Below are 14,415 nucleotides of genomic sequence, written 5' to 3' on the forward strand. Positions count from 1 at the left end.
ATTCATCTATTGAATTTGTTTCTTTTAACTAACACCTTCTTTTTGATGTCACAATGTTTTAAATGATACCACTGGAGTCCTGCGACACCTAAACGTCCACGGCGACTGCTCAAAAACTGTAAAAGAAGCTTCAAACCTTTAGCGGTGGGGGGTCACCTTGACTTGTAGCCACCGCGCATTGCCATATAAAGACAAAAAACGCCTTTCATTCCTGTTTCTAGTTTCAAGTGTTGCATGTCACTTCCTTCCTCTTAGATTTGAATAGATGCGTCGTTGCCCTGCTTTCAGTCCCAACTCAGTGCGCTGTCTGAAAAGCAGTGAGCGGCACAGCAGCCAGAAGAACCGACGGAGGACGAAAGAGATAAAGACAGACGACAAGTGTAACCCTCCGAGCCCAGAGATCAGCTTCCTCACTACGTCTCTCAGGTAAAGAAGGTAGAGGGCAGGTGGCTTCTAATCCACGTAGGTATTTCCTGAAGGCGTAACTGCAGGGTGAGAGAAAGACTCAGATTTTTCTTTTTAATATTTAATAGATATTAAATATTAAAAGATAGAGAGAGAGAGCAAGAAAGACCGAGAGATAAAGGACATCTCTGCAGGACATCTTTGTAATGATGTATTATCGCATATATAGCTGCACAGCCATTGATTTTAGTACTGAAGCTGGATCTTTCTTGACTGCAGCTCAGTTTTGCTGCTGTATTCATTAAAGCCTGCCCTGCTTTAGAAACCAACAGCACAAAACTCCAAACCTTGTTTGCTCCAAACCTAAACGCCTTGTTTACAGCGTGCATGTTGCCTTTAATCATTTAACACCTGCCACACATAAATTAAACAATAAGAGCAGTTAGAAGCAGAGTGAGGCCTGCATGGGGGAGAGGAACAGTGCAGAGAGCTGAAAAAGGAAGTTTGCGGTTTTCAAACTTCAACTGCAAAAAAATCCCTTTAAGGTAGCAATGGGTGGGCAGAAATCTAGAGATCATCTCAGGACAAGCGATTAATACTTTATGATTGGAGAAGATGCTAAGCTGTGGATACAGTTAACTCAGAGCCGCTTGGACGATGCGCACTAAGAGATGAGATCGGGGCCATGATGCTTTGAGACGGCCCTCTTTCTTTGTGCTTTTTGCAGCTTTTTAAAGTACTTGTACTCATGTTTACCAAATAATAATACTTCTGCTACACTACTTTGCTATTTGATTTTACTTGTCAATCATGCAATATTCTGATGAAACAGGATGCTTGCCAACAGATGAAGCAACACGTGCACATTCAGTGCAGGAAATTGTTGACGCTTGCTAGTGTTGCATGTTTTAGATCGTGCCGCTGCAGGCCATTAAGAGGCCGAATGGAAATGAGGAGAAACATAGGTGTAAAAGCGTTTCCTGTGGTGTGAGGCTTTGTTAAACAAATGACAGCATGCACGAAGCATGGGATATGCGATGCTGCGGTGAGGAAACATACCGCCCTCGCTTTAACACATAGAACACACTAAAATGGCCTGTTTGCATCATGTTTTCCCCCCACGCTTTTCTCTGTAATGACGCCAGCTCACCATAGCAGCGTGCAGAGCTTTGGTGGCATGTTCTCCGATTATTTTCAAAGTGGAAGGTGGAAATCTTTACAGTTAGATTGTTTTAATATCAGGTGGCGCAGTGGTGCAGGGTCACCTCACAGCAGAAGAACTGGTACAAATCCCAGCTGGGGCCTCTCAGCGTGGAGCTTGCACGTTCTCCTCATGTCTGCGTGGGTTCGTTTTGGGTTCAGAGACGTGCATATTGGGGTGTAGGTGTGAATGTGAGCGTGGTTGTCTGATTGCTTCTGACAGGCTGACAGGCTGATGACTTGGCTAGTGCATGCCCCGCCTCTCGCTGGGGACATATTTAGTAATCCTAAATCATCAAAGCTTCAGCAACACTTCACTATTTTAACTATGTTAGAAATTACACTAAGAGATTTCAGACACAACATTCATGTGTAAGTAACTTTAGATTTTAATATTTTTGTTGTTGTTGTTTTATTATAAATGCTGTTTAGTCCAGGTGTTAGCCAGAGTCAAGATACAAAGCAGTGCTGGGAAAAGGTGAAATACACACAGACTCATGACCCATGTACATGAGAAAGTTAAACCATGTGAACCGTAAACCCTGTTTTTAAGGCGGTTAAAGTTTTCAGAAGGAAAACAATATTAGCAACAAAAGGAGAACTCATGCATGCAGATGCTAAATCAGAAATAGTTGATCTAAAAAATCTCTAAAAATAAAACTGTGAAAAGAAACTGGAACTTCTTGCCACAGAGATAGTTTGAGGCAGATCATGGAAGAGCATCAGTGCAGAAGAGCTCAGCGACACTTTGCACCATAAAGGCCAGACTGAGTCATTTCATTTCCATGACCCATTGCAAGACTTTTAGCACATTAAAAGTGTTAAGACCCGTACTTTTGCTGAGCGGAGTTTCATTTCTGCTTCTGACTTCTGGCTGCTGTCTAACAGGCCGCTTGATTTTCAGTGGCTCAAAGCTAATTCTCGTACCTAAAAGATATGAAAAGCTTACATGTGTGCGCATGGTGAATTTGGCTCCAAAATCAAAATAAGAGTGCCAGAGCAGACATATTAGCAGCAGCTAATGTTTGCCAGTGGTTGAGTCTTGCGTTTGTCATTCACCCACGCTCGAAAAAAAGAAAAAGAATCTGCCCAAATTTAATAGTATAAATAATCTAACAGTATAAAGCCCTTATAAGGCCCTTTTTGGGTGCTTGTGGCACATTTATCCAACTATGTTGTTTATCTTTGTATATCTTAGACTGCACTATTTTTTATCCTTTATCATGCTGCTGTAACATTATGTAAGTATCTATAGATCTATCTATTGCTGACTTCAGGCTGTGTTTATTGCTAACTAATTTAATTACATGTAAGTTTCCCAAATAATTTAGTTACACAAGTAAATGTGAAATGTTACATTTAATGGAATCTGCCCAAATGAAATTTACTTGATTGGTACAAATGCAGTTTACACCAGGCACATTTTCCTTAATCATGAATTATTTGAATAAATTAACCTTATATTTCAGTTGCATTGTTCTCATATTTATTGTTTCATGTTCATTGCGGGCGAGGAATCTTTTTATTAGTGTATCTGAGTGCCTTGCTTCCAAGTCCAAAGGGCTGCTGCAGAAAGGAGCTAATCATCTCCTACACCTATTCTCACTCTTTACAAACAATTAAACAAAACCCAGTCTGGCCCTCCATGAAGGACATTTCACTGTTGCCCACTTGAGGCTGAGAAACATTTACTGTAACCTGCACAGTTCAATCCAAATGATTCATACATCTGTAACCTGTCATCTCTATGGATCTGATCCACAAATGTGCATCATTAAGTCTTTCTTTATTTTTTTTCTTCACTTGTTGCTCAGTGGGGTTAGCTTTAGCGGTTTTAGCATTCATGGGGAAAAAGAAAGGAGAAGAAGTTTGGGTGTTTTTACACATTTACATATTCTGACTCATACCAATATTAGCTGCGTCTTTATTTATCCTATCTTGGATAGATCACCTGGAATCAGCTAACTTTACTCTTTTTAAGGCAGCTTTCTTTTGATTGGCTGCCCCTCATTAACATTGGTATAACAGGTAATTTTACAACAGTCATTTTAAACAAAGTATTTCGTCATTACCTTACAGCTGTCTGCAATCAGTTACTTATCTTTCATCAGTATCCTTCAATTGCATAACATGGAAACGCAGGCTGAGACACTTCTCTTTATACTGCGACACCATCTAATAAATCGATATGCATTTTACAGCAATTTGCCTTTTCTTATCATCCCTTACATCAGGTTGCTTTTCATCCAACAATTTCATTAATAAAGTCATAAATTTTAAAGTCATCATCAAACCGTCTTCCCTGTAAATCTGTTGTACCCCCGTTCCTCCTTTTGTCTTAAATGTTACTTTGTGTTTCTCTTCACATTCGACTGCCAAAAAAGGATCTGAAGTCGACAAATGCTCGGAGTGAATCATGACAGACTGAAATAGAACGTCCTGTGTGTCATGTGATTGGCAGCTACTCAGAACTGCTTCACTCTTCCTTATCTGCTGCTTTTTCATTTCTAATAAGCAAAAAAGAAACAGGTCATGAACACATGTGGTCATTGTCAACGTGACTGTTTGGCTGCAAAAATCGACAGCGCTCCAGTTAAATCGCGTTCTTTAAAAATGCAACGCATGATAGTGCAAGGAGAATATAATGCAATGATTTCTGTTCATTTAGTCTCTGTGTTGCCTAAGGGACACTGGAAACATTAGGTTTACTCGGTGGCATAAATAGTACATGAATAAATAAATCTGTATCTAGAGTGTTAAACCAAAACTGGCAGAACGGTGAAATAAAGGACCTTCTGTCACATTACAGCATCAGAAGTAAATGTTACAAATAGTCAAAGTTTCCATACTTGCAGTCTGAAGTTTGGCACTGCTCTGCCTCATTTGCGATGTGACCTCAAACTTCCCCACTGAACTGAGATCATCGATCACATCTTCAGTTGCTCAGTTCCTCTCTGTGAATTTCAACTTTTTTGTGAGTAAAGAACATCTAAAGGAGTAAAACCTGACTGTGTTGTTGCGTCCAAGAAGCTGTTTTAGACAGAGGCTGAAAGGCTGAGGTTGATGGGCTCCCAGCAGTCCTCAGAACTAAAACTTCTACATCCAAGGAGCAAAATGTGCCTTCAGCAGCTGAGAGTCAGCTTACACATAAAACATCATTAGCTCTACTGCAGCATTTTTGCATGCAACAACATGGTGTGAGAGTTTCTGTTTGCTGATCTCTGTCTCCAGTTCCTGGTGGATGTTTGTCCCCAAATGAAAGCTAGACAGAGTTTGAACATGCCATCGATCCATCCATCTCTTGATCTCTTCATCAGCTCTCAAAAACTAAATAAATTAGTTTAATTCTTCTTAATTTAATCACTAGCTTAAATTGTGGTTCATCGTTTATCACAGATTCAAACAGGGTAACGTCGTCTTTGACTATAAATCAAATCAGTAATGATAACACCCAGAAATGTAAATTCTCAGACAGCTGCAGCTTTGGTTGCTGTGGTCTCTGAGCTAATTCTCTTTGGCTCTAAACTGCAATCATCTGAATTTTCTGTTACATCACAAATCTTTTAGCATAAGAACCTCTTTTGATGCCCAGTAGTAGGGGTGATGGCTCCGCCCACTGATTGCCTAGCAGCAGAGAAAATACCGTCAAAATGAGACGACCCTAATCCAATTGATTTATGTCCAAACAACATAAACAGTCATCAAGCTAGACTAACAGAGATGCATAGAGCGATTCCTTGATTTACTGAAGCGATGGTAGCTGCTGCTAAACCAGTGGCTACACTCAGTACCTCAAAAGATTCTCAGCAATTAAAAAGTACCACCCCATAGAGTGAGACTTGTTGTTGTTGCACAGCTTTGGGTAGACCCTTTATTTATTGCATGGGTTGTTAGAGGGACCGTGTTTCTAGAAATGTTCTTCAGAGACGTCCACACAGGAAGAGACCAGCAGTGTTGTGTCGACTGGAGACTGCAGGGTGTCAGGGATACAGAGTGAAACAAAAATAGGCCGTTTCCAAGTTCAGCTTCAAGGTGAGCAGCTGATGCAACCACCAATGAGAGCAAAGGATACTTTTGATTGACATATGATGAGGTGGTAATTACAAAACTGGAGGCTTGAATGTCGACTAGACAACCGCCATCTACAAATGCAGACGCAGCTTAATGTGAATGAAAAGATTCTGGTTACTAAACAGGGTTTTTGTGAACCAGAGCATCACTGTGCTGTTTTCTCTTTTGGCAAAGAATTTGTGTGTACTTGCGACTTGACTGTGGGTGGTTAAAGGTTACCTGGGGGACCTCAGAGTGCTCTGATCTTATTACACACGCAGCAGTAATGAACAGAGAGGCTTTTGTCTGTCAGGCAGGAAGTGAAGCACAAGCAGGAAGTTTTACACTGGCAGAAGTGAGAACTGAGCAGTTTGCTTCACAGTAGAAAATCAGGATACCATCTTTGAATTTCCTCTTTCTTTCTCCACCACATGGTCCCTGCTTACATGCTCCTCAGTGCTGACAGGCTTTGACTTTTAAATTTAAGGATGTCTTGTGTTTTTTCTCTTGTGCCAGTTTCAGGTTCCTCTACTGATTCACGCTTCAACATGGCCGCCCCACCGATCACTGCAGAGGAGCTGGAGGATCTTAGAGAAGCGTTCACTAAAATTGGTAAGATAGATCAGAATCAGAAAGACTTTATTTATCCCCAAGGTGCAATTAACAAACAACAGAGCAGCATAACGTTGAAGATAAGGACAATAAGAACAGGCAATAAGAGTGAAATAATAAATACACAGAATATACAGTATATACAGTTTTAAAATCACAGTTTTAAAATTAAAGTGACTAAAAGTCTGATGTTCAGAGGATCTCTGAAGGTGTGCTCAAAAGATGTAAGACTTTGACTCTGTTAGTGTGTTTAAAATGTCCTGGGTGAGTGGGAAAAGTCAGACTTGGCTGTCTTTTGATAGTTCTTTCCTCTAATAGTATTTTTCTTTCTTCTCATGACAAAGATTTGATCATTCCAAATTTCATACAGTTACCATTCAAATAAATACAAATGCCATGTAAGGAAGAGATCCCTAAGAAGACACAGCAACAGGTTAAACTAATATCATTTTGAATATTTGAGTAAGGATGATGTGTAATCTCAGCAGCCTGTGCAGCCACAGAGATGAGAAGGAAGTTACACACCGGACATGAAGTTAGATAATGAAACAATACCTATGACTAATATTTCAGGCCGGACATTGTGTTAGAGAGTAGTGTGCAATCTGCGCCGTTAGCAGAGTGAATAGAGCAGAGTAGAGTAGCTTTGCATGATGACTTTAGCTTCACTCCATCTTTCTTCTGATTGGTTGGAGTTGAAGAGGAGATGATTTGGGCGCACAGAAGCTCCACCCACCCGCTGTGTGCCTGAGATGACCATATTAAGGATATCCACCTGACATCATACAGAGCTGTGCCTGAGCCATTCAGAGCGGCTCACATGAGTTCCTTTACTGTCTTCATTGTATGAGACCCTCTTTAAAGTTGTGCTTTCCCCTCCATCCTCCTCCAGATGTGGACAATGACGGCATTATCAGCAAGGATGAGCTTGATGCTGTCCTCAAGGCCGCCAACCTTTCACTGCCGGGCTACAGAGTCAGAGAGATGATCCAGGAGCTGAGCAAGAGCAGCGAAGAGCTCAACTTTGATAAGTTTACTGAAGTGAGTTTACTGTAGAATGATCAGACAAATACACAGTGCAGACATAGTGTGTTGATCACTCACTTCATGCATACTGCATAAATGATTATTTCTCACCTTTCTTTCTTGTTCCCATCTCCAGATTGTCCATGGACTAAAGAGTGCAGAGGTTGCAAAGACCTTCAAGAAAGCAATCACCAAGAAGGAGGGCATCTGTAATGTGGCAGGAACCTCAGAGCAGACTGGCACTCAGCACTCTTACTCAGGTCAGCACACACACAGTCGTGTTTTCATATCTTAGTAGGGCCATCAAATTGATATCACGCTTTCTCTCTAGCCGCTTACCCTAACCATCAAAAATGAGTGCCTAACCCTAACCCTTAGCCTAAACCTAACCATAACCTAACTGTAAGCCTGACACTAAAACCACATTTTGAGTCTCAAAAATGCCTTCAACCTTGTGGGGACAGGCATTTTGACTCCATAAGGTCTGTTGGTTCCCGTAAGCATAGTAACATTCTCATTTTTGGTCCCCACAAAGATATGGAAACACACACACACCCAAACCATCTGAATACATCAGACATTACTGGAGAGTTTTCATATCAATAGTTCACTTGATTTGATGCCAACCAAGCTTAAAAGTGTTTATGTAAACAATAAAACAAACCTATTATTCAATATGAGATGCTAACCTGTGTGAATGAAATGCATCAGGATAAATGAGGCCACCGATAGAAAATTCAAATAGTCTGAGTCAGTAAAAAGTACATCTGTTGTTATATGTGTGCATTGTTGAACTTGCCTCAGGAAATCATCTGAATGAATCAGACACCAAAGTCTGACACACATATGTTTATAAAAAGAAACAAAAAAAACCAAACAATCAGTTTTGTTAATATTTTGCACGTGGTCGATGCAGATGATCATCCAGCTGCTCACTTTAATTTGCTTTTTTTGTTCTGCAGAGGAGGAAAAGGTAGCCTTTGTGAACTGGATCAATAAAGCTCTGGAGAAGGATCCAGACTGCAAACATGTTCTGCCCATGGATCCTAACACCAACGACCTGTTCACCGCCATGGGAGATGGGATCGTTCTCTGGTACGTTATCTTTCACAGGAACAACAGCTGACTTCCTGAAAACTTAAATCACGGTTTTACATACAGGGGTTGACCCAGTTTGCATAATTTTTACAGACGTGCTTGGGTTGGATATTACTTCAGTTTTAAATAGCTATAATAACTTTACTGGTTGGTTATAAACTGAAAATTTGAGCAAATTTAAAAGTTTAAATGAGAAATCCAACTCCAAAAAAGAAGACAACTGTGATACTGTGTAATAATTTTTAGATCTCTTAAATGTACTGTACTTCTTTGCTGAGATATCTTAGCTTCAGGGACATTTAAAAAAAAGCCTTTATCAGTTCTACTTTCGAATTGGGGAAAGAAAACAGTTCCGTTATCAATCTGGATGTTTTTCCTCTCTTGTTAGTAAAATGATCAACCTGTCTGTAGCCGACACCATCGATGAGAGAACAATCAACAAGAAAAAGCTCACACCCTTCACCATCCAGGTGAGACTCTCCTGGATTCTGGCAACGCTTTTCATCTCCTTTACCTACCACTGTGCACAATCAGCAGTCTAACAGAGTCTCTGTGCATGGGATATCTTACTGCTTGATCTAACAGGAGAACCTGAACCTGGCCCTGAACTCTGCATCAGCCATTGGCTGCCATGTGGTGAACATTGGAGCTGAGGACCTGAAGGAGGGCAGGCAGCACCTGGTCCTGGGTCTGCTGTGGCAGGTCATCAAGATCGGGCTGTTCGCTGACATTGAGCTCAGCAGGAATGAAGGTGCGTGTGTTTCTCATTTAGAATACAATGAAAGCTAAAAATAGACTAAAAAATGACCACAGATGTTAAAAAAATACTTTGGAAGTGATATTATTTACTTGCTGAGAATCAGATTCATGTATTCAAGACAAAAGTAAAACCAAAGCCACCAGCTACTTTTCAGTTGCTTACCAGCTAATCTATACTCACTCCATGCACATGAGGATGTTTTTAATGAAAACACATGCGTGCAGCTCTGATCGCTCTGCTGCGGGATGGAGAGAGTCTTGAGGATCTGATGAAACTTTCCCCCGAGGAGCTGCTGTTGCGTTGGGCCAACTATCACCTGGAGGAGGCGGGCTGTGGCAAGATCAACAACTTCAACAACGACATCAAGGTGATCACACACACACACACACACACACACATCTGGGCCTTGTGTATAATGCATAAGCAGTCTCAGGCCCAGAAACACAAGCTGGGTTTAAACAACATCAGCAAAAGTAAGTCTAACTCTGTGTTCTCAGAGTCCCGCAGACCAAACGGAGAAAAGAACTGGAGTAGCCGAGTTGTGATCACTTTTATTCTTAAACGAAAGTAAAATCAGCCAACATCAATTTTTCATCGATACCGTACTACAGACAGACTCACATTAAAGACCTTCTCTACAGTGTGAAGTTTTTGTTTGGCTGCTAGAAGGTAACCTTTCCAAACTGTTTGTTCCAGGATTCGAAGGCGTACTACAACCTGCTGAACCAGGTGGCACCCAAAGGAGACGAAGAGGGAATTCCCCCCATTGCCGTTGACATGTCAGGACTCAGGGTAAGACACCTGAGCATGCATCTGATAGCCATAGTGACCATTTATAGGACTAGTTCTGATATGGTTTCCGAAAGAGACTCAGGCGCAGGCCAGGGTATTCCTTTAAGCGAAGAACAGTGCATTTATTCACAGTGAACACAATCACCAAGTGGCTATATACAACGTGCAGGGGAAACGGGTCCGGGTCGCCAGGGTCCGTGGGAAACAGGGTTAGGGGGAAGGGTGCTCCACACTTTCTGTACAAAAGCTCCTCCTCAGTCACTCCTCTCAGAATCCGGTTCCAAAAACGATCTAAACACAAAAGGTCGGGTTAGCGGGATAATAACAAAGGGCTTTCAAGATACAGGTTGGCAGATACACAAGTTTGACTGACGCTGATAGCTCAACGATCCAGCGAAGACTAGTGCAGACTCGCCATCTTAAGTAGTGCAGTAATCAGCTGGGATCAGCGGCCGGTGCGGTGATGAGAGCAGGTGTGTGGGCCAGCAGCTTATTTTGAGTGCAGGAAACTCTGATTTGGTTCTCACATTCTAATGTCGCCCTTGCTGCTCGCTCTGCAGGAGAAAGACGACCTGAAGCGAGCGGAGCTCATGCTGGACCAGGCCGACCGGCTCGGGTGCAGACAGTTCGTTATGCCCACAGATGTCGTCCGCGGCAACCCTAAACTCAACTTGGCTTTTGTTGCCAATCTGTTTAACAAATACCCGGCTCTGAAGAAGCCAGAGAACCAGGACATCGACTGGAGCTCCATCGAAGGTAATGTAAATGGTAAATGGTAAATGGACTGGTTCTTATATAGCGCTTTTCTACTCTTTCTGAGCACTCAAAGCGGGCTTAATTCATATGTGAGAGATTCCCAACTTTCCCGAGCTCTGTGCCCTAGTTTTCCTGCCATGGATGTTTAATAGCAGACTTTTTTTGTTTGTTTGTTTGTTTCCAGGTGAAACCAGAGAGGAGCGCACCTTCAGGAACTGGATGAACTCACTGGGAGTCAACCCTCGTGTCAACCATCTCTACGCGTAAGACACCTCACCGGTCTTCCTCTGTCCTTCTTTGACATGCAGCATGTTGAGAATATGAACACATTCTCCAGATTACAACAGCAAAGCAGCGTGATGTGTTTGTTTGTGCTGCAGAGACATCGACGACGCCTTGGTGATCTTCCAGCTGTACGAGAAGATCAAAGTACCAGTGGACTGGGACAGAGTCAACAAACCTCCCTACCCTAAACTGAGCAGCAACATGAAGAAGGTACAACAGCTCAACACAGTTCAAGTCACACACGATGGCTCTTTCTGTGTCAGTTCTTCAAAGGACTCTCATCTCACTCTTCAAGGGGAAAGACATCCATTTATGATGGATATGAAAACCCCCCAAAACATTTTCATTAAATTTGACACTGTGCACCAAATCCACGTTGCCTTTTCTAGAAAGCTCAAATTTCCATTCATATTATATGCAAAATTTGCAGTGATGTTCGCTCTCCTGATCCCACTATGAATTCTTGAAATATTTCTGTATTCATTCACAGCAGCCAATGATTGGAATGAAAACATCTTTCACAAACAATTTTTTTTTGTTATGTGTCGTAATGACAAACGTCATTACGACACATACTATGCATGTTGTAATGACACGTTACACATATCTGTGAAAGGATTCACCTGATCTGGCCTGTGTCCAGCTGTAAACAACAGGACATCAAATATTTTAGGGATTTCAAGCATCCACATATCCGTGCTGAACCCGAGCCTTTGTTTGTGCGTTCCAGCTGGAGAACTGTAACTACGCCGTGGAGCTGGGAAAGAAGGAGGCCAAGTTCTCTCTGGTCGGCATTGCGGGTCAGGATCTGAACGAAGGGAATCGAACCCTCACCCTCGCTCTGCTCTGGCAGCTCATGAGGAGGTAAAACCTCACTTCACTCACCTCTCACATCTCTTTGGTCTCATCTTCTTGTTTTGATTGCTCTGATTTGTGAGGGCTGTTGTTCTAACCTGATATGAAATCCGCAGATATTTGAATGGGGGTTTGGCTGTTAAAGAAAGCGTGGTAATGCACTGAAGGGTGTATGGAACCAGAAACTATTTAACTTAGTCTGCTTAGAAATGCCCGATTCAGGAATCTCTAAGCTACCTGTGTGTGCACCCAGGTACACCCTGAATATCTTGGAGGACCTTGGCGATGGGCAAAAGGTGATCGATGAGACCATCGTGTCCTGGGTTAACGACAACCTGACAAGGGCCGGAAAATCCACAATCTCCAGCTTTAAGGTAACACACCTCGACAGTATGGACATGGAAATCCTCCTTAGCCTCCAATTAAATGCTCCAGTGTCAAAGTTTTGATTACATCACTTCCTGTGCACAAATTTATCACGGCTTTAAAGGGAACCTATTCTACTTTTTTCCAGCTCCAGATCTTTATTGCTGAACTTCGCTAGAGTTGCTTTGCATGCTTTGTGGTTCAGAATAATCCAAGTTTATGTTACACTGGGCCTTGATGAAACTGCTTAACAGGTTATCCTCTGTGTGAAACAAGAACAAAAACCCAACAGGGAGTTTTTGGTTACACTCTGGATGGCAACCAGGCTCATAGCAGTGTAGTTTCACATCTGTAACACTAAACAATGAGAGATTTACATTAACTCTGCTGTTGTTGTTGGTTAGGACCGGTCCATCAGCACCAGCATGCCGGTTCTTGACCTGATTGATACCATCCAGCCTGGATCCATCCGGTACGACCTGCTGAAGACCGAAGACCTGACTGACGAGGAGAAACTCAACAACGCAAAGTGCGTACAGCTCTTCTTACAGCTTCTTATCACTTAACAGTTCAGAAATGTCTCTGCATCGCCAGCAGCAGGAATTTAATCCAACAATTACTGTGTCTTTAGGTACGCCATCTCCATGTCCAGGAAGATTGGCGCCCGGGTGTATGCGCTCCCCGAGGACTTGGTGGAAGTCAAGCCTAAGATGGTGATGACGGTGTTCGCCTGCCTCATGGCTCGTGGCCTGAGGGCCTAAAACCACAATCACTTCCTGTCTGTGAAGAGGGGACCTCTAAGGCTAGCAGCCAAAGGAAATGAGTTGCTAATGCAGAGGCTCCACTCACAAGTTGTGGCTTTAGACTGTAACTTTTTAATGACCAGAAATATTGGATTTATGATGGCAATACGGCTGTGGGACACATTTTGTAACATCTGCTGGTGATTGATGTCTTTCACTCATGTTTCTCTTAAATGTACAATAGAAAACTGTTTTATTCAAACCCAAGAAGCTGAAATAATCCCAAGGGTCAAGTTAAACCTCACCTAAAGAGTTGCTTTAAAATCACACAGGTCACAGGTGTGACTTTAAATTAGTTTTTACATGAAAATGTGAATATTAGAAAAAGGATCTGTACCAGTCTTGATTTTCAAAGTGTTTAAGTCAGCTACAAAGATTTCTACCTCCAGCAAATAAACTAAGGGGAAAAAGTTCAAAGTGTTTCACTGCAGACTTTTAGCTTCAGTGTCTGTTACAGTAGCTGAGCCACAACTCACAGAAGAGGACAAGTAAACAGGTACAACCAGGAAACAAGCACAAAAATGGTCTGCTAAAAAAAAGAAAGGTTTTGAAGGCAGCTGATTGGAGATTAAATGTCCATCTTCGTTGCTGTATTAATTTTCCACTTTTCCTCAATCTTTTAACTGCGAACATTAGCAAAAAAAAAAAAATTTCCACTAAGACTTAGCCGGAGCATACATACAATCCACATTATATCACAAAGAGTTTTATTTTCTATGCAGAGCTGCAACATTTCCCATTTCATTTTTTAAATTTCTGTGAAACCACAAGTGATCAGTGTAACACAGCCATCTGATTACAAATCAAAATGTTTATATGTGATGTTTGCAAGCAATAAACCAACAATTTTTTTATTACTTTTGTTATTTTTCATCCTGACATTTAAGTGGGGTAATCACTAAGATTATATAGATTATATAGTGATAGTGATGGACACTGTGGGATGCACACCTGGCTCTCACTCAGAAAACAGTTTTGTTTTTCCCTGATCTCAGTGGAAAATGTTACAAGCTCCAACTGCCATTACCCTGACACACTAGATGCCAGTGTTAAGACTTGCTGCTCACCTGGCCGCCCATTCTTCATTACATGACCCACTTTAACTCTTACCTTCATTGAGGCTTTCAGCACTTGTGGTGTGAAATTAATAACTGGCGGTACAGCAATTCCCAAAAATGAACATAAGCAGTAGACCAGTGTGTGGTAAATGCTAAAGGAGAACTGCAGCGGTGGGATCAGCCAGCTGTTATCGTGGCTGCTGTTCAGATACATCAGTAAAAGTTGTTTTTAGCCTTCTTTGGCAGTTAGACTGACACCATGTTCACTCTTAGCTACAACTTAATATTTAACAGATATATTCTTTCTTAAAATGTAGAATATATTTAGAGTCTTTAAACTGTCTACAGG

General features: G+C 41.7%; 1 protein-coding gene across 1 annotated transcript; it reads left to right on the forward strand.

The window, feature by feature from the left end:
- Positions 1 to 268: 268 nt before the first annotated feature.
- On the forward strand, positions 269 to 13,860 carry lcp1 (lymphocyte cytosolic protein 1 (L-plastin)). Its single transcript, XM_082508711.1, has 16 exons — positions 269 to 426; positions 6,172 to 6,267; positions 7,160 to 7,308; positions 7,430 to 7,553; positions 8,256 to 8,388; positions 8,780 to 8,861; positions 8,977 to 9,142; positions 9,376 to 9,518; positions 9,848 to 9,943; positions 10,504 to 10,699; positions 10,884 to 10,962; positions 11,080 to 11,194; positions 11,715 to 11,848; positions 12,093 to 12,213; positions 12,610 to 12,734; positions 12,837 to 13,860. The coding sequence occupies exons 2-16, from the start codon at positions 6,204 to 6,206 to the stop codon at positions 12,964 to 12,966; spliced, it is 1,857 nt and encodes a 618-aa protein (XP_082364837.1). The 5' UTR covers positions 269 to 426; positions 6,172 to 6,203; the 3' UTR covers positions 12,967 to 13,860.
- Positions 13,861 to 14,415: the final 555 nt, after the last annotated feature.

This window comes from Aulonocara stuartgranti (genome assembly GCF_965226115.1).
Source record: "Aulonocara stuartgranti genome assembly, chromosome: 16".
Classification (NCBI taxonomy): domain Eukaryota; kingdom Metazoa; phylum Chordata; class Actinopteri; order Cichliformes; family Cichlidae; genus Aulonocara; species Aulonocara stuartgranti.

What these genes read in the sequence shown, in the direction of transcription:
- lcp1 (XM_082508711.1), top strand. Translation starts at nt 6,204, where the DNA reads ATGGCCGCCCCACCGATCACTGCAGAGGAGCTGGAGGATCTTAGAGAA. An exon ending in CACTCAGCACTCTTACTCAG is followed by an intron (nt 7,554 to 8,255) that starts GTCAGCACACAC and finishes TTTGTTCTGCAG; the next exon opens with AGGAGGAAAAGGTAGCCTTT. An exon ending in ACTTCAACAACGACATCAAG is followed by an intron (nt 9,519 to 9,847) that starts GTGATCACACAC and finishes TGTTTGTTCCAG; the next exon opens with GATTCGAAGGCGTACTACAA.